The 22,586-nt window shown below is 49.5% G+C and overlaps 1 protein-coding gene across 4 annotated transcripts in view; it reads left to right on the plus strand.

Moving 5' to 3' along the window:
* Positions 1-22,586, plus strand: part of SEPTIN9 (septin 9) — a 271,829-nt gene that overhangs the window by 130,857 nt on the left and 118,386 nt on the right. For all 4 annotated transcript variants that reach the window (XM_050919338.1, XM_050919337.1, XM_050919340.1 and 1 more), the window contains one exon: positions 17,154-17,813. In XM_050919338.1, the coding sequence (XP_050775295.1) occupies positions 17,154-17,813 (660 nt within the window). The remainder of the gene's footprint in view (positions 1-17,153; positions 17,814-22,586) is intronic.

Genomic DNA, 22,586 nt, shown 5'->3' on the forward strand with positions numbered 1-22,586 from the left:
TAATTCTTAGCTTGTGATTCCATGGTGTGTGATGACAGGTGTGCCTGAGTTGTTGCAAAGTCAGCATTACAATGACCTTTGTGCAGCAGTGGGAGAGGTGGACGGGCTGGGAGATGCACAAAAATGATTGTTCATCACATAGGTTGCAGTGTGCACAGTTACAGTGGTGCACGGTCATAGAACAAGGCACGTTTCCTGTGCCAACGTACTCACAATCGCAGGGCCCGGTCCTGCCAACTCACGTTACTGGGCGCGGTGTTTACAGGAGCCCCACAATGGAAGTGTAGGTGGCAGAATCAGGTTCTGTAGTGACACTTCTCTACACTCACGGGCGTTTGCAGGATCAGGCCTTAGGAGAGATCTGAGAAACACAGACAACAGTTCCATAGAGATGGGATGTGGAGTGATGAAAGCTGAGAACCACCAGGTCAGAAGGCTTTGTGGGGGAAGTGGGTTTTACAGAAGGATTTTTTGGTGGGAGAGAGCATTAGCAGTGAAGGGAAATTATGAAACCCACAATACAAATCTGTTCCCTCATATATTTCAAAGCATTTTCTGAGGACCAAGTAACACATGCATAAACACACGTTACCATTTACTGTTTTAAAGGAAGCTGTGCCCCGACTTTCTGTTTGAACACACGTTTCCTTGTAGGAGCAAAGAGTTGCTGCATTTGTGTGTAGTAAACTAGGCTGATTATGGCAAGCTGCCTTGGAGAGAGAGAGAGAGAGAGAGAGAGCGAGAGAGCTGCTTTTCCTCTGGGAATCCACACTGGGGGGATTCTTTCTTTTTTTCAGTATCATGATCGTTTTTGCTCTGACCACCCACTTACCCTCGCAAAGCCAGTCCCTGAGTGGGCGCCGGGATGGTAAGGTGAGGGTGAGGTTTCATGTCCGCTTCCCCTTCCCCCTATGCACAGGATCGTTTTGCTAGCTGAGCCCAGATGAGGGATCAAGATGGATCCCGTACAAGGGTATTGCAAAGGGCATGCCAGTGTGCACTGCAGTTGGCGCTCCTAGAAGAGTTCTCTGCTGAAGCCCCTGCAGGCCTGAAGGTACACAGGGCAGAATCCAGCACTTAGGCAGAGCTAGAGCTGCTCATGTTAACTTTTAAACTGGGTAAACAAAAACACACCAGAAAACGGAAACATCTTTTTTCGTGGCTGTATGCTACTTGGCCTTATGCAGATGGTGCACTGTCAACACAAACACAGACAGCTTTTCGGGGGAGAAGGGGAGGAAAGAGATTCTATTATCTCTTCCTACTATCACAGACAGTCTCTTTTTAAAGAGAGCAAGCACAAGGCAGCCAATCATCATACATCAGTATACTGTATCCTGTACAGGTAACAGCAATAATGTATGTTTGCAAGTGTCTTTCATTCCAGAAGCTTTACAAAATGCATACAGGCATAAATAATTCACCCAGCACTAAAATGCAGCCACCTCTGGGGCAGAACTTGGCAGCAGTTTAACGCACAATGATATTATGGAAACTGCCTAAGGTCTTCAGGGTGAGTTCCCATGTGGAATAAGTGCAGAATATGCACTTCTGAGAGGTCAGTGCTGTTGATAATTGATTTGTGGTGCAGGTTGGAGCAGGGAGGTTTCTGCCCTGTCACAGGTAGGGAAGAAAAATACAATGGAAGCTGCAGGGGAAAGGCAGAAATTTGAGTTGGTGGAATGTGCTTCTATTAGACCACTTATAAATGCACCCCTGTCTTGGGAAGTGAAGGACTGGTGGGGTGGGCGCTACAGAGGAGCTAAGGACTAGATTTTAAAGGGGAGTTAGGTGCCAAAATGCCTCTAAAAATCTGGCCCTACGAGTATTAGCCATGCAATGGTGGGAGAACCATGCAACGACTCTGTAGATACGGTCCCTTTGGTACCGTGTTGTTCTAGGCACCCGGGAGGACTAGCACACAGGGCCTGCCTGCAGGGCTGATCTATGGCATTGGCCTTTATTTGGCTGTTATTGTTTTAATTAATAAGCCAGCTTCCCTGCAGGAAGCCAGGAGGCGGGTCCTTTGGAACACGGGTTGTTTACTTCCCTTCTCTTGGCTCCAGGCTGCACAGGCTATTTTTAAACTCTCCCATCTTGGTTTTTTTTCTCTTCTGGGATTGTTTTGCTTCCTGAGGTCTTCTCCCCCGCCCCCGCCCCTGCCCCTTTTCATTGCTCAGCTGCTGTGTGCAGGGCTGTGGTGACACTGAGCATGAAAGAGCTAGAAAAAGAGGCGAGCGAAGCGTCTGGGAAGCTGAGAAGGTAAAAGTTTGAGCAACCCTGAAGCCAAGGTGATCTCGGGCCCCATGAGGCTTTAGAAGCGTGCTCTGCCCAAAGGAACGTGCTTCCGCTTGCAGGGCAGAAATGCAAGGCCCATTTGTCAAAGCCACTTTCCTTCCTTCACGCCAGGAGCATGGAATACTTGCCCTGCCCGAGACTAAAGTGGAGATGGGGTGGGTCCCTCCTGCGCTGCTCAGCAGTCTGTAGCGGGCTGCCCAGCACAATTTGTTCTGTGTCTTTGGAGTCGTCTTCTGCATTCCTGGGCTGGTCTGAAAACCTCTTTGATTGGACCAGCCTGCTCTCTGCTTTTATGACCCGGTATTCCTGCTGGTCTTTATGGAAGAGGCTTGCAGCGATCAATAGGGATGAAACCAATGGTGTTCTATAGAAACATCTCTCAAAGCCTGTAGAATCCTTTTCGTGGGCCTACTTCAGAGCCCAGTGAAGTCAGCAGGAAGATGCTCGTTGACTTGGGTGGACTTGAATTGGGCCATGTAGGAGTTCTGAGCCATCCTGTGGAATTCTATGGTTGGGCGGTGAGGTTCTACAGGCTGGTCCAAAAGAGCTATAGAAGAGTAATTGTTTTCTGTTACATTCAGCTGGCCTGTTCAGACCACTGGCTGCCTAACTCTCACCCTTGGTCTGATCTTGGTTCATTGGGGTTGGTACTCTCTAGTTTCCAGGAACTTTCAGGGAGGTTTATGGTACAGAACAATGAGTCTGCAAATCACCCCTTAGGACTGCACATATCAACTGGGTCCTGCAACAAACTCAGCTCTCTGGCCCCAGTCCAGCAGAGCACTGAAGTGCATGAGTGATGCCAGCAGAAGTGCTGATTTTGGCATATGCTTTGCTGGATCATGGCTAGAACAGTCAGAACCTTGGAGGATTGAGCCCTATAGGTCTGAACCTACAGCCCTTAGTCACACAGATTGTTTGTTACTCCTCACCCAGATATTCCATGGGAATACTCATCTGAGGGAAAGTTCCAGATTCAGAGATTTCAAGATCAGAATAGACCATTGTTATCATCTGTTCTGACCTCCTGCACGTCACGGGCCAGAGAACATCCCCCAGTAGTTAGTTATCAGGCCGGGTTCCCCTCTACTTGCTTGTGGAACTCCCTTTGATGTCTCTGGGAAACTAGAATATATCCCACATGCCTTGTCCCAAATCCTAATCTGGTGAGTTTATGACAAACTCTACTGAATCTTTCTGTCAGCGTTGCAGAGCTAGCATAATTGCACCAGAGCCCCTCATTGGCTCTGCTGGTCAACAGCTAAGTAGCCACTGAAATTCTGATTCCAGAATCTTTAATTCCTGTGGTTCTGGTGTTTTTCATGCAGATTAAAATCTGCTGAAACATTGAGTCAGCTTCACAATCCACTTCCGTGGGCTAGGAAATGATTGGCAGTGCTGTTCGCATAGACTGCACGTTACCAGAAGAGGAACGCAAATCTTGCTGCCTGCTCATAGAGTGAGATCCACAAATGGAGTGTTGCCTAAATAAAGAAACTTTCCAGTACTCATCAAAATGTTGCCATTTCCTTTGCTATCACGTTCGTTGAGAGAATATTATTTACCTTGGAATGTCGGATCTTCTAGACACATCTGTCTTTTACATGAGCAGGTCGCTCAGTCCAAGGGAATAAGATGAGGTTGAAGCACTCGGAGATCAGAGTGATGAGCATGGTTTAAAACCCCCAGCTCACAGAACAGCAGTGGTGTCTGTCACAACAGTGGCAGCAGGTATTGATTGTGTCCTCATCTGACTTACTTCCACCCTAGCCCCACAGCAGTCTTGTGTAGAGAAGGTGGTGGAGAGAGCAGTTCAGATTTGAATCGTACTTTCTGCTTTCCTATTCTCTGTTGTGCCTTCATCCAAAACTCAGATTGACCCTGAATCAGTCTTTTTTAAAACAGAGGTTGGGGGGGAAAGGGGTTAATCATTCAAGGCACAAAGCAGGAAAGAAAATTGCAGAAACACTGGTGCCCTTGGGCTTCCCAGCCCAGCACTGGAGACTTGAAGGCTTTGGGTAGTTTGGAAAAGCTCTCGAGTCTGGACTATTTATTTTTAATTACTGTTCTGAATAGGACATTGATGATTTCATCAAGAATTAACTGCTGATCATCAGTAACGCGCTTGGTGGCGGCATGCAAGGCATAGCTAGCAAGACAGTCTGCCTGAAAGAGCACACACAAGAAGCTAAGCATGGGGCTAACACTTGCTTGGCTGCCCCATAGGGACTTAAGAAAGGAAGGTCACAAGAACCTCTCCCCATTCTCCTGAGCACCAGCCAGGTGTGGTTGCAGACCATGTGTTTTTCCTGAAGAGTCCTTGAAGTATACAACACCCCTGAGTGACTGATGAGGGAGCCTATGGTAGAATCCTTCCTACATTTCCCCCTGAGGCAAAGCAGCTCTGCACCACCTCTAATATGCACCTGGGCCTATATAGTAGTGTACAGCTCACAGCTGCTCTCATCATAGAAATGTAGAGCTGGAAGGGATATTGAGAGGTCAACTGCGTGCCAGCCCCTTGCACTGAGGCAGGACCAAGTAAACCTAGGCCATCCCTGACAGGTGGTCTGTCTTAAAAACCTCCAGTGATGGGGATTCCACGGTCTCCCTTGGAAGCCTGTTCCAGAGCTTAACTACCCTTGGAGTTAGAAAGATTCCCTAATCTCTAACCTAAATCTCCCTTGCTGCAAGTAGAGCCCATTGCTCTTTGTCCTGCCTTCAGGGGACACTGAGAACAATTGAGCCCCGCTTCTTTGTAACGGCCCTTTGCAGATTTGAAGACTATTATCAGCTCCCCCCTTCCCCCTTCATCTTTTCTCCAGACTGAACAGGCCCAGTGTTTTTTAACAATACATATGGTTTTCTATGGTGGGCTTCCTGGAAGAAGTGGCTCACCAGAGGGATTTGAATGAGGAGGAGGGTGGAGTCTGGTGTGCTGGGACTGGCTAGTCAGTCAGTCAGAGTTTAAGACCAGAAGGGACCATTGATCGTCTAGTCTGACCTCGTACACGTCTTGCTGCAGGCCACTAAACACCACCCCCACACCAAGTCACTACCAAGAATTCAACCCAGCACTACAGCCCTTAGAAGACTAAAAACTGTTGTGTGCTACTAGTAGAGAACAGGCCAAATGCTCTGTCAGCCTCAAGCGACCAATTATTTAGGCTTAGCATTGGTATCCTTGAGAGACTGTTCACTCTCTTATAAGAGATAAAAGAGGGGTGGGGAAATTTTTGATTTCGAATATGGAGCTGCCAACCTGAAAAGGTTCAGACCTGCTGCTCCGGAGTATTAAATTCCTCCCCATTCTTCCCTCTGCCTTCATTACACGGATCCTTTTTGCCTCACTAGAGATAATTCACTCTGGGTTTGGAACGGGGCAGGGGATAGCCTGGTCCAGTATAGCCACCCCTCCTGGTCCATCCATCCAATATCACACCTCCAGTAGTAGCCTGTACTCGATACCCGAGAGATGCTGCCTAGCGTGTCCCCTTTCATTCCCAGATCACAGGGGCCTAAAACAAAGGTGGATGTCGTTAACTCCACTTTATGGATTGAATAAGTGAGGCGCAAAGATATCCTAGCGAATCGGTGCTCCGGAAATAGCGCCTAGTCTCTGACTCCCAGCCTTTCTCTGCTGGACTGCACTTGTGCCTCAAAGTTAGGCAACAAATCCTATAATGCCTCCAGCCAAACCCCACAGGGGCCTTCCTAAATTCCACGGGCCTTCCTAAATTCCACAGGCCTTCCTAAATTCCACAGGCCTTCAGCTTACACCCTGAAGCCCGACGTTTGGTAGCTTCTTTCCATTATTCCTCACCTCAAGTCTGCGCTGCCAGCCTGGGAGATGGTGTTCTTCCTCCTGGCACTGCATACAAAACAGACACAATCCTTTCCCAGCCCTTATGAGCTTTGCTTGCTACTTAATTGCAAGACCCCTGGTGGGACGTTCTTGTGCTGAGCTGATCGGTCGCAAGGCACAGGCTGCTGGTGGAAAGACCTGCCTGTGGCAGGGGTCTAATGCACTGCAGTGGGGCTCAGCTCTGTCGCTCTGGATAATGGCATCACTGGGGGACAGTGGCTGCTTCATTTATGGGAAGAATGCTGGGAGGGAGCCAGGCACTGGTGGGGTGCTACAGGGCTGCGTGCCACGCCCCATGTGTGCTCATAGCTGCAGTGCGGGAGGTAGGTGGGTCATATTGCAGGTGAGTGTCCGTTTCAATCCCAGTCTCATGAACATAGGCTTGGAAATTTTAGCAAGAGGCTGCCGTGAGACCCCTCCAGTTCATCAGTGGAACCAGGACCAGGCAAAATGAAGGGAAACCGACACCTTTCAAGGTTTTAGTTAGGATTTGCTGCTTCTGATTTCCCTTGTGTAAAGGGCCCTGATGATTATCTTTCCTCTGAGTCCATATTGAGTCAGTGCCTGGCCTAGTGCTGGATGACACCCATGCTGCTGCATGTGTTGCCTTTCCCAGGAGAGGTAAAACCAGACCACTTGTGGGTCTAGCACAGAAGTAGGCAACCTATGGCACGTGCGCCAAAGGCGGCATGCGAGCTAATTTTCAGTGGCACTCACACTGCCTGGGTCCTGGCCACCGGTCCGACGCGCTCTGCATTTTAATTTAATTTTAAATGAAGCTTCTTAAACATTTTAAAAACCTTATTTACCTTACATACAACAATAGTTTAGTTATATATTATAGACTTATAGAAAGAGACCTTCTAAAAATGTTAAAATGTATTACTGGCACGCGAAACCTTAAATTAGAGTGAATAAATGAAGACTCGGCACACCACTTCTGAAAGGTTGCTGACCTCTGGTCTAGAAGATGCAGATACAGGGGCTTTAACCATTGTGTCCTGGCTAAATGCCAGGGCAGAGGATATTCTGCCAACCTCACCCCCTTTCTCCACTGAAGATTCAATTGGACGAGTCTTTCGTGCGGCATGCCCTGAAATGATTTCTGTGTTGTGTTAAACAGCTGCCGTAGTCCACCCCAGCACGATCTGCATTTGAACAGCAGATGAAGCAATCTAGCTCATATGATCTTGATTTACATGGCCTGCCATCATAGTATCTGAGCACTTTGGGGTAGAGGATTCTAGAAGGCAAGGTATTGCTGCTTTATGATTGTGATCAGAGTCGGTGTCGGTCTGGGGATTTCATGTGGATGCTGTGGTCTGTACCTCAAGTCTTTATTGCTATCAAGAAACCTTCTGTATTGCACGTTTGCTTCTTGGTAGCAGTAAAGACTTGATGCTTTCTGAGTGGTAGTTCCAACTGAAGAGGCACTTCACCTCTTTCATGAGGTAATGCCTCTCTTTGCATGGCACACAGCGTGTGCAAACAGCTGCTTATCTTAGTTGGAGGTAATGCAGGAACCAGTTAAGTGCAATGCTCAAATAACAGAGCAGGGTTCCCAGCCTGCAGTGGAGTTGCTGTACTAATGCAAGAGTCGCTGTGATGCTGTAGAGAGCTTGGTAGGGCAGGGACTGGCTGGACTGTGTTTGTACAGAGCCCGGAGATGCTACTGGAATAGAAATGCTAATGGAGCAGCCCATAGTTACCTATCCCTTCAGGGTAGGGAAAAGTGATATTTAATGAGTTCTTGCTTCCCTTCGAGTAACGTGTCTGGTTAGGTATCTTTCCTTGTTAGACTGCAGCATCCTCCCTCTCTCACCCCCACCCCCTTCTTCTCCCCCTAATAACTAAGACTCCTACCTAAAATTCCTGGCTTCTTCAGAGCTGCATCTGACAAGGGCCTTCTGGGGCCCCGTTCGCTGCTCTGTTTGTGTATCACACAGGCCTTCATGCGCTTAGCCTCTCAACGGCTTTGGAATTGTCTTGTCGGCCAGGTCGAAGGATCATGATTCCTGTTCTGCAGTGAAGGGAATGGAGGCGCTGAGAGTTTGTCTCTTGCCCATGATCACACATGGAGCCTGTAGCAGACTTCAGAATTGAACCTGATCTCCTGAGTCCCAGTCCAGCGCCTTAAAACTACAAGACTGGCCTTCCTCCCTTCACGGCTGCTCTGGCTAGGGGAGAGGTGTCTGTGGACTCTTCAGCTGCTGAATGCTACCGTCCTTGTGGTGCCCTCTGCATGGCTACTGGGAGAGGCTGCCAGTGGCAGTCTGGTCCCCAGGCCACTGTTGCTTCCCACCAATCCCACTCAGAGAGGTTGAGTGCACATGGATGAGGCTTTTGGGAGGGAGAATGTATCCTGTGGACTGCTGAGTAAGAGGGGTCTCCAGAGAGAGTGACTCTCCCTACACCCCTGGCAAGGGTATAGTGAAAAGCATGCAAGCGAGAGCCCTGGGGCCCACCCACGTGAACATTGAGCCGCCATGACCATGCTATAGTGCCCCCTCTTGGGAAGCTGTTATGAAAACAGATGGTTCTAATCCCTATAGCACCGCACCAGTGGGGCCTGTAGCGTCTCTGGGTCCCATGAGCCCTGCTCGTGGAGTCGAAGGTGGTGTAACTTAGATCATCTTGTCCCCTCCCAGACTTGCAGCCACTCACCAACGTGTAATATACCTTTCCCCTCACCCCTTACGTGTTACCTCTGAGTATGGCCAACCCAGCCTAACTGATGCGTAAGGGTCATGTTGATGACCGAATGGGAATCCAAACCCACTTTGAGGAGCCTGGAAGATGTCACATCTTCCAACTCCCTTGTATACCCATTTGAATTGGCCCTAAAACTCCAGCCACTCCTGAAATGTGGGGCTCATGGCGACCCCAGGTACTGCAGATTATGCCAGTAGAACATGCAGCATCCACAATCCTTAAATCCAGTTCTGCTCGTAGCAGAATCAAATGTGAGCATGTCTGTTTAATCTATACAGAGCTCAGGGGTGAAAGTAACTTACAGGACTTACCGGCACTGCCGGAGTCCAGAGGGGGCGTGGCCTCATCCGGAGGGGCTGTGGCCTCTCAAAATTTAAAGGCCTTGGGGTACCAGCTGTGGCTCCCAGCTGAAGAGGTGGCTGGGAGCCCCCCGGCGCTCAGGAGCAAATCAAAGGACCTGGGGCTTTAGCCGCCGGGGGGAACCCCGAGCTTTGCGGGGCTGGAGAAGGGATTTAAAGGGCCCAGAGCTCCTGCTGCTGAGGGGAGCCCCGAGCCCTTAAATCCTGGACCCATCCCAGCCGCCAGAGCAATGGCTGGGATTCAAAGGGCTCTGGGCTGCCCGCAGCCACGGGGAACTCTGAGCCCTTTAAATCCCGGCCCCAGCCCGGCCACTGGAGCTGCGGCTGGGATTTAAAGGGCTCTGGGCTGCCCGCAGCTGCGGGCAGCCCAGAGCCCTTTCAATCCCCAACATGGAAGCCGGGGCAGTCCAGCATGGTGCACTGGCTCTTGCCAGTATGCCGTACAGGACCGAACCGGCTTACTCTCACCTCTGACAGGGCTCCACCATCTCCCTGCAGGATAAATCCCTCAGACTGAGCTGCTGCAGCAAATCAGTGCAATCTCCATCACAGCCCCACACCCACCCTCCCCGTGCTATCTTGCAGCTGTGCGCTTTCCCAGCAGTTGGCTGGCCTGTACTTTGCAGCACTCAAGCTCATGGCGAGGGGAGGAGGAACCTTCTGAACATAAGCATAACTAACGAATTGTTGGGCGGCTGCGTGTCAGCAGCTGCATTTACAATCCGCTGGCAAAGTGGCGCTGGAGTTCCTGCCACGTGGATCGCTTTCCTGACCCTGTACGCTGGAGAGAGCTGGAGCAGATGGTTCCCATTGCTGAGCAGGAAGGCTGCTGCTCTGACAAATACATGTGTCAGAGGGACTGAGAGTTCACAGGCCTCTCTTCCTTCTCCTCTGGGTTCAGGCGTTCAGAGAGCTTCCCCCAGGAGACAGAATGCAGGGGATCCATGCTCTGCTGCAGGAAAACATTTGTAAGAGTTTTTCCAAAGGAGAAAGGAAGGGAAGGATGATCCAGTGGTTAGGGCACTGGTCGAGGAGACCAGGGTTCATTCCCTGCCCCACCAGAGGATTCCTGTGTGACCTTGGGCACTTAGGGTATGTCTAGACTGCAAGCACAGGGATTGCAGCTCAGGATGACAGAGCAGAGCCAGCTGTAATCTAGCTAGCAAGAGTCTCAGAACAGTAAGCCGCAGTGGCATGGACTAGTCCTGGGAGGAATTACCAGGTTTCTGGTTTGGGTTCCATACAGTTCGTGTTGCCATGGCTTCCAGGACCCAAGCTAGCTAAATTAAATCTAGATCAGGTATGTCGGCACTAGCTGTAATCACACCTTGCGATTGTAATCAAGATGTACCCTTAGTGCCTCTGTGCCTCAGTGCCCCCTCTGTAACAGGGAGAGTAGCCTTTCCTTACCTCATGGAAACCTATTTCCCTATGCTAGTTTTTCGCCCTACTGTTACTCACATCTTCGTGTCAACTGTTGGAAATGGGCCATCCTGATGATCACTACAAAAGTTTTTTTTTTTTCTCCTGCCGATAATAGCCCACCTTAACTGATTACTCTCGTTATAGTTAGTATGGCAACATCCAGTTTTTTCATGTCCTCCGTGTATATATATCTTCCTACTGTATTTTTCACTGCATGCATCCGATGAAGTGGGCTGTATGTAGCCCACGAAAGCTTATGCTCAAATAAATTTGTTAGTCTCTAAGGTGCCACAAGTACTCCTGTTCTTTTTACTAAAGACTGTGTGGTGCTTTGATACCACAGGGATGGGGCCCAGATAAGTACCCGAGAGAGTGTGTGTGAACTAGGGACGTACCTGGCCGCTGGGAATTCAGGTGTTTGCTGAACAACAGCATATTCCTCTCCTCCACTCTGGAATTAATACATTTTAGATAAAGGAAACACAATGGATCTAATTTACCTCCATTTCAGTAAGGCATTTGATATGGTTCCACATGGGGAATTAGTAGCTAAATTGGAAAAGATGGGGATCAATATGAAAGGTGGATAAGGAACTGGTTAAAGGGGAGACTACAACAGGTCATACTGAAAGGTGAACTGTCAGGCTGGAGGGAGGTTATTAGTGGAGTTCCTCAGGGATCGGTTTTGTGACCAATCTTATTTAATCTTTTTATTAGTGACTTTGACACAAAAAGTGAGAACGTGCTAATAAAGTTTGTGGGTAACACAAAGCTGGGAGGTATTACCAATACAGAGAAGGACCAGGATATCGTACAGGAAGATTTGGATGACCTTGTAAACTGGAGCAGTAGTAATAGGATGAAATTTAATAGTGAAAAGTGCAAGGTCATGCATTTAGGGATTAATAACAAGAATTTTTGTTATAAGCTGGGGACGCATGCGTTGGAAGTAACAGAGGAGGAGAAGGACCTTGGAGTATTGGTTGATCACCGGATTACCATGAGCCACCAATGTGATATGGCCGTGAAAAAAGCTAATTTGGTCTTGGGATGCATCAAGCGAGGTATTTCCACTAGAGATAAGGAGGTGTTAGTACTGTTATACAAGGCACTAGTGACACCTCATCTGGAATACTGTGTGCAGTTCTGGTCTCCCATGTTTAAGAAGGATGAATTCAAACTGGAACAGGCACAGAGAAGGCTACTAGGATGATCCAAGGAATGGAAAACCTGTCTTATGAAAGGAGACTCAAAGAGCTTGGCTTGTTTAGCCTAACCGAGAGAAGGTTGAGGGGAGATATGATTGCTCTCTATAAATATATCAGAGGAATAAACACCAGGGAGGGAGAAGAATTATTTAAGTTCAGTACCAATGTGGACACTAGGACAAATGGATATAAACTGGCCATCAGGAAATTTAGACTTGATATTAGATTAAGGTTTCTAACCATCAGAGGAGTTAAGTTCTGGAACAGCCTTCAAAGGGGAGCAGTGGGGGCAAAAGACATATTTGGCTTCAAGACTAAGCTTGATAAGTTTACGGAGGGGATGGTATGATGCCATAGCCTAATTTTGGCAATTAATTGATCTTTGACTATTAGTGGTAAATATGCCCAATGGCCTGTGATGGGATGTTAGTTGGTTTGGGATCTGAGTTACCACAGAGAATTCTGACTGGTGAGTCTTGCCCACATGCTGAGGGTTTTGCTGATTGCCATATTTGGGGTTGGGAAGGAATTTTCCTCCAGGGCAGATTGGCAGGGGCCCTGGGGGTTTTTCACCTTCCTCTGTAGTGTGGGGCACGGGTCACTTGCTGGAGGATTCTCTGCACCTTGAAGTCTTTAAACCACCATTAGAAGACTTCAGTAGCTCACACATAGGTTAGGGGTTTGTTACAGGAGTGGATGGGTGAGATTCTGTGGCCTGTGTTGTGCAGGAGGTCAGACTAGATGATCATAATGGTCCCTAGTGACCTTAAAGTCTATGATTCTATGCCTCATAGTCAGGGCAAGCATCGCTGCTTCTGGGATATATGGGACCGAGCTGATGGGACAGCTCCTGAGCAGCGTATGTGTCGTCGTTCATGGGCCAGACTCAGACATGTGTATTGCAGCACCTGGTCCTTTGCCTGATTGTTGTTGAGATAAAGAATAAGTCCACCCTGATCTGGGGGGCAGGGCAGCAGGCACCATTCAATAGCCATCCTATTACAGAAAGGTAGATGGCCCCCCTATTTGCTATGTCACCATGGTAGGGCTGCTACTTCCAAGACTGGCCCTGTGTTTTCTAAGGAGGAGCTGGCAGGGAGTAGACCTCACTCCTTTGCCTAACTAGAAAGACACTGATCTGTCCTGAAGTTCTCTAGCTCTTTGTCCCTGTCTCTGCAATTGCACAGTAGCAGGCTCCTAGGGGACCCAACAGGAGCTAAGGCTGCTTCAGGCAGCTGCTCCTGGTCTGAGCATCCATCAGGTTTGGAAGGGCTCATGCAGCTGCATGCTGACTCCATCCTCTTTTGCTCTCAAATTTCAGTGGAGTCCCAATCCCACAGAGCTCATGCACAGAGGGGAAGCAGGATTTGGTGCTGATGCTTTCTCCACACCTTGTTGGCCTGTCCCACCACGCTATCATTGCATGTGACAGGTGGGGAGACACCAGGGCTTGTTTCTCTTCTGTGTACTTTGGTCCCCTGGCTAAGGGTGCGGTGCTGTGCTGTGAAGTAAGTGGGTTTTAGGGCATTACTGTAGCATGGGGAGGCAAAGTAATCGAGTGTAGCTATGATTTCTTCTCTCCCTCTCCCACTTTTCTTCCTGTTGCGCATGTGCTGCTCGTCTCTTGCTCCCTGTGCCTGACATACAGGGACCCACTGTATGGGACCATGGAGTTGATGCCTTATCTTCACGTGCCTATTCCTTTAACAGGGGCTAACTCCAGGCGTGGGCAGGGTCAGTCATGCTTGGCCAGTCTGACACGAACGAGGCTGGGGTCTGACAGGGGCTGACCCTGGACTGATGTGAGGTGGGATCATCAGGCTGGAGGAGTTTATAATAATAGTTGGTGGAAGAGAGATGGATTGATGTGGATGGACTCAACAGAAAACTTCACTTCCAATAACATGCAGCTTTATAGCGCCTCTCAGACAGGCTGATTACTCAGCTTTGGTATGCGAATGACCGAAAGCAGTGGTGTAAAGACATTCTGCAGTCTATTGATTAAACGAAAGCACTCTGTGCTAAGCTCTCATTGTAGCCAAAGCCTGAGAACCAGAACTAACTGTCTGTGTGCAATGCTGGATGAATCACTTAGCAGCTATCAGAGGGGTAGCCACGTTAGTCTGGATCTGTAAAAGCAGCAAAGAATCCTGTGGCACCTTATAGACTAACAGACGTTTTGGAGCATGAGCTTTCGTGGGTGAATACTCACTTCTTCAGATGCATGTAATGGAAATATCCAGGGGCAGGTATATATATGCTAGCAAGCAAGCTAGAGATAACGAGGTCAGTTCAATCAGGGAGGATGAGGCCCTGTTCTAGTAGTTGAGGTGTGAAAACCAAGAGAGGAGAAACTGGTTCTGTAATTGGCAAGCCATTCACAGTCTTTGTTCAATCCTGAGCTGATGGTGTCAAATTTGCAGATGAACTGAAGCTCAGCAGTTTCTCTTTGAAGTCTGGTCCTGAAGTTTTTTTGCTGCAGGATGGCCACCTTAAGGTCTGCTATAGTGTGGCCAGGGAGGTTGAAGTGCTCTCCTACAGGTTTTTGTATATTGCCATTCCTAATGTCTTATTTGTGTCCATTTATCCTTTTCCGTAGAGACTGTCCAGTTTGGCCGATGTACATAGCAGAGGGGCATTGCTGGCATATGATGGCGTATATTACATTGGTGGATGTGCAGGTGAATGAACCAGTGATGGTGTGGCTGATCTGGTTAGGTCCTGTGATGGTGTCGCTGGTGTATATATGTGGGCAGAGTTGGCATCGAGGTTTGTTGCATGGATTGGTTCCTGAGCTAGAGTTATTATGGTGCGGTGTGCAGTTACTGGTGAGAATATGTTTCAGGTTGGCAGGTTGTCTGTGGGCAAGGACTGGCCTGCCAACCAAGGCCTGTGAAAGTGTGGGATCATTGTCCAGGATGGGTTGTAGATCCTTGATGATGCGTTGGAGGGGTTTTAGCTGGGGGCTGTATGTGATGGCCAGTGGAGTCCTGTTGGTTTCTTTCTTGGGTTTGTCTTGCAGTAGGAGGCTTCTGGGTACACGTCTGGCTCTGTTGATCTGTTTCCTTATTTCCTCTTGCGGGTATTGTAGTTTTGAGAATGCTTGGTGGAGATTTTGTAGGTGTTGGTCTCTGTCTGAGGGGTTAGAGCAGATGCGGTTGTACCTCAGTGCTTGGCTGTAGACAATGGATCGTGTGATGTGTCCGGGATGGAAGCTGGAGGCATGAAGGTAGGCATAGCGGTCGGTAGGTTTTCGGTATAGGGTGGTATTAATGTGACCATCACTTATTTGCACCGTGGTGTCAAGAAAGTGGACCTCCCGTGTAGATTGGTCCAGGCTGAGGTTGATGGTGGGGTGGAAGCTATTGAAATCATGGTGGAATTTTTCCAGAGTCTCCTTCCCATGGGTCCAGATGATGAAGATGTCATCAATGTAGCATAGGTAGAGAAGGGGTGTGAGTGGACGAGGGCTGAGGAAGCGTTGTTCCAGGTCGGCCATAAAGATATTGGCATGTTGAGGGGCCATGCGGGTGCCCATAGCAGTGCCACTGATCTGGAGATATATATTGTCATCAAATTTGAAATAGTTGTGTGTAAGTATAAAGGCACAGAGCTCAGCAGCCAGTTGTGCTGTGGCATCATCAGGGATAGTGTTCCTGACAGCTTGTATTCCATCTGTGTGTGGGATGTTTGTGTAGAGAGCCTCTACATCCGTGGTGGCTAGGGTGGTGTTTTCTGGGAGGTGACCAATGCATTGTAGTTTCCTCAGGAAATCAGTGGTGTCACGGAGATAGCTGGGAGTGCTGGTGGCATAGGGTCTGAGTATAGAGTCCATATATCCAGACAGTCCTTCAGTGAGAATGCCAATGCCCGAGATGATGGGGCGTCCAGGATTTCCGGGTTTGTGGATCTTGGGTAGTAGATAGCAGCTGTGCCTCAGTTTCCCCATCAGTAAAATGAGGCTGATCATGGTTGGTTCTGTAATAGTGTCTAGAGGCCTCACCAGCACTTCCCTGCCCCAAAGTGGCTGTGGTGAAGCTAAATTCCTTAACGTTTTAAAAGTGCATTGCAATCCTTGGGTAGAAGGCTCTTGAGAAATACAAAGTATTGTTACAGAGGATTTATTCAGAGTCTGATCCCTTGTTATTAAAATATAACATAAGCTTCTCTCTCAGTGGTATGTTTATCGGAGATTTCCTGGTCTTCTGCAGTTGTTTTGGACACTTTCATGAGTGTGGGTTTGGATTACTTTGCTCCAAGTTTCAGAGTAGCAGCTGTGTTAGTCTGTATCCACAAAAAGAACAGGAGTACTTGTGGCATCTTAGAGACAAACAAATTTATTTGAGCATAAGCTTTTATGGGCTACAGCCCACTTCATCGGATGCATGCCAGAGTTAAAAACAGTAGGAAGATTATATATATATATATATATATATATATATATATATACACACACACACACACACACACACACACACACACACACACACAGAGAACATAAAACAATGAGTGTTACCATATGCACTCTAACGAGACTGATCAGTTGAGGTGAGCTATTACCAGAAGGTGCGTATGGTAACACCCATTGTTTCATGTTCTCTGTGTGTGTATATATATATATATATATATATAATATCTTTCTACTGTATTTTCTACTGCATGCATCCGATGAAGTGGGCTGTAGCCCACGAAAGCTTATGCTCAAATAAATTTGTTAGTCTCTAAGGTGCCACAAGTACTCCTGTTCTTTTTGCTCCAAGTGACCCACTCGACCCTCAGAAGTTGTATATGTACCTCCGTGCCCTTTGAGGTGGAATCACAGTGGCTGGCTACTTGGAGTGTAATCAAGCTAAAACCAGCCAGCAGGCTCCCATTTGGTCCTGGTGCCAGGCTGCCTTGTACCTTGTGAAGTTATTTATACCTGTGCAAAGCAGGAGACAAAACATTACCCCCAGGGTGAGTGGAGAATACTAATAAGGTGGCAACCTGTACTAGAGGTGTAAAAGATACTCAAATGCAAGGCCTTCATGTTGAGTGGTTGGATTTCTGGGAACAGGGATTCCTGGATTCTAGTCTTATTTCTAGCACTGATTCGCTGTGTTTCTTTGGGTAAGTTCCATAAGCTCTCTGTTCCCCCATGTGTTCAGCGGGGGTACTGACCTTTACCCACCTCTTGAATGTGGGGGGGGAGGTCTTGAAGATTCATGAACATTGGTAAAGTGTGCTGTGATCCTCTCATGAAGATGATGCTGTTGTTAAATTCTGAATTCCATTCGTGTATTTCAGCTCTGAAGCGATCTTTCGAGGTCGAGGAGGTAGACCAGTCTCTAAACGCCTCCACGCCACAAAGACGGACCCCGAACCCTCTCCTCAGGTCCACCGTATCCAGCTCCACACAGAAATTCCAGGATCTCGGTGCCAGGAATTCAGAGACACCTGCCAGACATGCAGACTCTCCAGGCCAAAGGTCGCCTAAGTCGGCTCTGAGGAGGGTGGAGCTCTCCGGACCCAAACTCCCTGAGCCTGTGTCACGAAGAACAGAAATCTCCATTGATATCTCATCCAAGCAAGTGGAAAACTCCACTCCAGGGTTATCAAGGTTTGGCCTCAAGAGAGCAGAGGGGCTGGGGCACAAACCCCCTGAGCCCACCCCAAGAAGGACTGAGATCACTATAGGCAAGCCTCAGGAGCCCGCTGTCCGGAGGATGGAAGCCCCCACCTCAAAGATCCCGGAGCTGCCCCAGCGGAAAGCCGAGACAGCCAGTGCCCCTGTGCCAGACGTTGCCACCAAACGGGTAGAAATCCAGGTGGCAAAGTCTCCAGAGGTCCCAGTCCCACCTGTCAGGCAAGTGGAGAATTTGGAGCCTTCCTTGGCCAGTCAACATCTCCAACCAGAATCAAAGCCGCAACCAGTAATGGTTGAAATCCCTCCAAAGAGTCCAGAGGGTAAGTAGAGCCCTGGGCATGGGCCTGTGTAACATCCTGGCTAAAGTATATGTCTGCTTATGTCTCCCTCTAGTGGCTGTCCCACAAGGGGGGGGCAACAGCCTGCTAACTCTTGCTCCCTTAGCTCATGTGGTGAGGTCTGGTGCTGAAGGTCCCGGGTTTTGTACCTGCTGGTGTCTGAATGAATGTAGTCACGGGTCTGTTATGCTTGGATTTATTGAGTCTTATGGAACTGCTGGGGGCACTGCAGAATTTTCATTAAGTGGCCCCATGAGACCACAAAGCTTGTAGCAAGTAGAATGAGAAATTAGCCCCCTTCCCCTTACCTCAGCCGTCTGCCAGGCTTGTAAAATGGGACACTGCTCACATTTTTTACCCTAATCTTGGGCCCACCTGCCTTGACCATGTCTCCTTAAGAAAAGCAGCCACTGGGGTGACATGGAAGGTGCGGACATGGCGCCTGTGTTGCTTGCTGTTTTGTTGTGGTGCTGATGCTTGTGGGACTCCAGTACTGTGTCAGCAATTATTGTGCTGCTGGGGCAGCCACCCAGTCTCTCTCTTAGCAGGAATCAGGAGCTCTTTCCCTCTGGCCCCTGTAGCCAGATGCTGTAATTATGTCATGGACCGGAGCCACTGTGAAATTGCAGCCCTGTTTTATATTAGCTCTATCTTGTTTTTGATTAATCCTGCATTAGGCATTAAGCTGGCTCCCCTCCCGCAGCGGCGCCGAGGCCTTTATTCCCCCCCGCCTTCTGTTTTAAAGAGATTTTGTTCTGTTCCAGCTCTTTTGATTATTTTTCCATTCCCCAGTCCCCTCCTCTGCTAGGTGCAGCTTTGGCATTGGAGGCCGTGACCTTCCCTCCTCACCCCGCTCTTCTCCACGCAAATGGATCCATTGTGGGGTGGAGTGTTACAGCTGAAATGGGCCCCTGGGCAGTCTTTGCGTGGCCAGTGAGTTACGCAGCCCGCCCTTCTCTCGCCCCCCAACTCAGTGTAGTCCAGCCAGGAGTTAACCAGACTTCCTTACAAGGCAACGTCTATTGGCCTGTCCAGCACTATTGTTCAGTTGCTTTGTTAGCTCGGGACAGTGGTTGGAGACGATAGAAGATCTACCTTCTTCGTGCCCTCCCCTTTCCACCCTGGAGCCTGTTCCAAGCATGTCGCACACAGACCCTACCAGGAGTGTCCAGGCCTCCTGTGGCTTCTGCCATTACCTGTCAGGAACCTCCCTGCCACCCCTGCTCTATGCCTCAAGCTGGGATGCTTGGTTGTGGAAGTGACAGCTTCCAGCAGAGGCTGTTAGGTTGGTTTTGCTTGGGAGAGACCTGGCCTGTAGTAACATTTGGACAATTGGAGAATTATTTCCCCCCCCACACACACACACACATTCTGCCATTGGCTGCTGAACCCATTCATTGGCATTAGGCTGGGGCTGTGGAGATGTGCCTTGGTCTGAGGACCTGGCCTCTCAGGTGTTAGCACGGCTCCAGTTGGCCTCCCATTCAAAAGCTTCCATGGAAACAGGAAAGCCATATTATATGATACCAAAGCTGTGCTGGGCCCCTCCCCAAGCTTGAGCCTAGCTCTAGAAGGGCCCTGTGGGAAGTCAACTGCACAGGGCCCCATCCAGCTCACTCCCCTTTCCCTTCCATGTACCTTTGATGACTTTGCTTCCCTCTGACCCCCACCATTCTTGACCTGCTGAGACTCCGTGGTCTCTAGCGAGCCCTCCCTCCCCACCTGGCTTAGGGCATGAGGCCAGTGGTGCTGAAGGGCATCTTTTAGCAATTGGGTGTGAGCGCATGAGGAGCTGGTCTCTGCCATTGGACAGGCTGCAGCAGAGGCAGGAGCTCAGCTCCCACTGACCTTAATGGGAGCTGCGGATGCTCAGGGCTTCTGAAAATCAGGCTCAAAGCACATCAAGTTGGGTGCCCAAAAGCTGAGGCGCCAAGAGAGGCCACGTTGTTGATGCAAGTGACTTGCCCAAGACCCGAGGGTGAGTCAGTGGCAGAGCCAGGCTTTGAACCCACAAATCCTGACTCCTAGTCCCCTGCGCTAACCATGAGCCCACAGAGTTTAAAATATGTGGAATGAGGAAATGGTGAAGTCCCCCTTATCCCAACTGTGTGTAACCTTTGTAAGAAGAGAGGAACAGCCCTGGTGGGACTGAGGGAGGGGAAGCCGCCTAGGACAGCTGCAGTTATCTCAGTAGACAAACTTCGATTGTCTGAGGCTGAGTGACATCTAAGATACAGCACAATAAGCCATAAAAGCACTGCAGGCCTATTCACTTTGCCCCATCCCGCTCTGGTTTAAACATGACCTGAGTGACCCCAGAGAAACCATCCACTCAGTGAGATGCTCGGTGTGGAGCTCCTTCAGCGAGGCGCAGAGCCCTCTCCGCTCCCACTGATGCTGAGCACAACACCACGCAGGATCGGGTCCTTTGGTAGGGACTGGAGACAGCGCCTAAGCTGCAGAATCCCTGGACAGCTGCCTGAAAGTGGGAGTGTCTTTAACTCCAAGGGAGCTCCAGAATCCCAAGACAGCTGCTGAGGGCGAGGTTTACACAACAGCAGAGCTGTCTGGGGTACGATTTACAGAACAAGACAGCCGTGCTCAGTGGGATTGATACAAAGGGGCTTTCAGGCCCAGGGAAGCCCCGAGTCCAATAAAAAAGAGCTGTGAAACTGAGCTGAAAGGCTCATCCTCCTGGTCCCTCTTTCCCAGCCCAGATTTACAGCCTGAGAGCTAGTGCAGTATCCCCTCTGCTCCCCTCGAGCCCCAGCACCTTTCCTCCTCCCCCACTGACATATTAGCCACTATGCAATCACGGCTCCTTGGGCCACTTTCCCAGCCACACCCCATTGTGGGGCACGGCCTCCCTGTGAATGGCTGTGTAGCGCCCGCTCTGGAGGACCGCTCTCTGCTGTGGCTTAGTGGGGCTGTCGGAGGTCTGGCGTTTTGTGGGATTGCCCATTGTTTGTCCTGCCTGGCAGTGGGGGAGCATCCTGCCCTGTCAGCCCTGTGGTGGAAGGGGTGCTGATTGGCACCCCACCTGCTGAGCGTGGGCAAAGCACTCAGAGCTGATGTCTGGAGAAGCCATGGACTTTGAGAGCCAAGGGAAGTCCCTTCAGTGGTAGGAGAAAGAGAGAAGGCTTCTCAGAACCCCCTGAGAAGATGTTACTACTTGATTCCCCTCAAACACACACAGTCTTTGGGGGGTAATGAGATGCTTCCCTTCCCTTTCCAAGATGGAAGGAGTGGCTGGGGTGGGGGCTGCTCTGCTTCCCACTCTTAAAAGCCCCCAGGGCACCACTGGTTGCCATGATACAAAAGGTAGGACTTCTCAGCTCAGCTGGTGCTCTGGGTCCAAGCTAGTAGAGTGATAATGCAGGAAAGCCTGTGCTGATGAGGAGGTGAGGACTAATCACTCCAAATGAGGCCCATGAGGTCTGATTTTTTCATAGCTCCGAGCTGTAGTACAACTGGATTTGCTAGCAGGGTGGGGAGTATAGTAGGGGTGCCGTCCTAGAAGAGATGTGCCCAGGGCTGTATGTGAGTGCAGAGAGGCAGACCACGGCTGAGCCCCCACAGAAAAGAAACTGGATAATCCCTTACCCAGTGGGGTCTTGGTACACGGCTTTTCTCATCTGTGTTGAAGAGGCCATGGGACAGACCTGTCATCCCAGACTGTCCTTTCCTGGGATTGAGTTTGGTGTGGGAGGAAATAGCTTCAAAGCTGCACGTAGACCTGAGACAGAATGAAACAACCCAAGAGAAAAACAAGCTCTCCCCTTAAACAAATCCATCCCGCTGGGAGCTAGAAACTGGATGGATTTACACCAGGGGTGAATTTGGCCCTGTGACTAAAAGAACCTAGCTTTGATTCGGAGGGCGATGATAGCTTGGCGACTCAGCTCCTTCGTGCCCAAGGGAGCCAAGGGCTGCAAACACAGTCTCAAGTTCTTGTCCGACAGCCAGGATTAGGAACTGCCGTCCTTCCCCGTTGTCTCTGCACTGCAGAGCAAAGTGTGTTCCCCTTGGAGATGTGTGGCTGCCTGGAGGTGAAACTGCCAGGTCTCTAGGCTCGCTGCAGCTGTGCCCCTGCAGTGGCTCGTGCCCCTGTCTCACTTGGTAGTTGTGACACCTGGATTGATGCCCTGCTTCCTCTAGCTGAGAAATGCTCCCAGAGGTTGGGTCATGCATGATGTGGCAATATGATGTTCGTGGAAATTCCCCTCCACCCCAGCCCCCTGCTACCTCTATAGTGAAGCCTTGAAAACAGCCCAGAAGCAATTAACCCCTTGTGCCTGCCTCTAGCTTGTTACTGAGATTTTATTTCCCTTAAGCTCCAGCTGTCAGTGACTCCTCTGTGTTCTCATGCTGTTCCCCTCCCTGTCCCCCCACTGCTGCTGTCACCACCACCTTTGCTGAAGGAAAGTGTGATGCAGGAAGGAGGCTGGTTGGAGAGAGCTGTCACATGTTGCTCAGCATCTCTGAAAGAAACCTCGGGGAAAGGAAGCCAAAGAAATAGAGCAGCTAGCTGTGGTGAAACTGCCATTGTGAAGGGGGAGGGGGAGCGGTTAGTTTGTATTGAGATTGCCATACAGCAGCGATTTCCACCTGCATAGCTTCAAAAGCCACATGGCAGTTTGCCAGGCACTGGAGGGCTGTGCCTAATTTGCATTTTAATTTACATGTATATTTAAATACAAATATTATTGTGCACAACCTGATTATCTGTCTCTTGCTTTTATTCCTCCTCTATAT

Source organism: Gopherus flavomarginatus, chromosome 12 (genome assembly GCF_025201925.1).
Source record: "Gopherus flavomarginatus isolate rGopFla2 chromosome 12, rGopFla2.mat.asm, whole genome shotgun sequence".
Taxonomy (NCBI): Eukaryota; Metazoa; Chordata; order Testudines; family Testudinidae; genus Gopherus; species Gopherus flavomarginatus.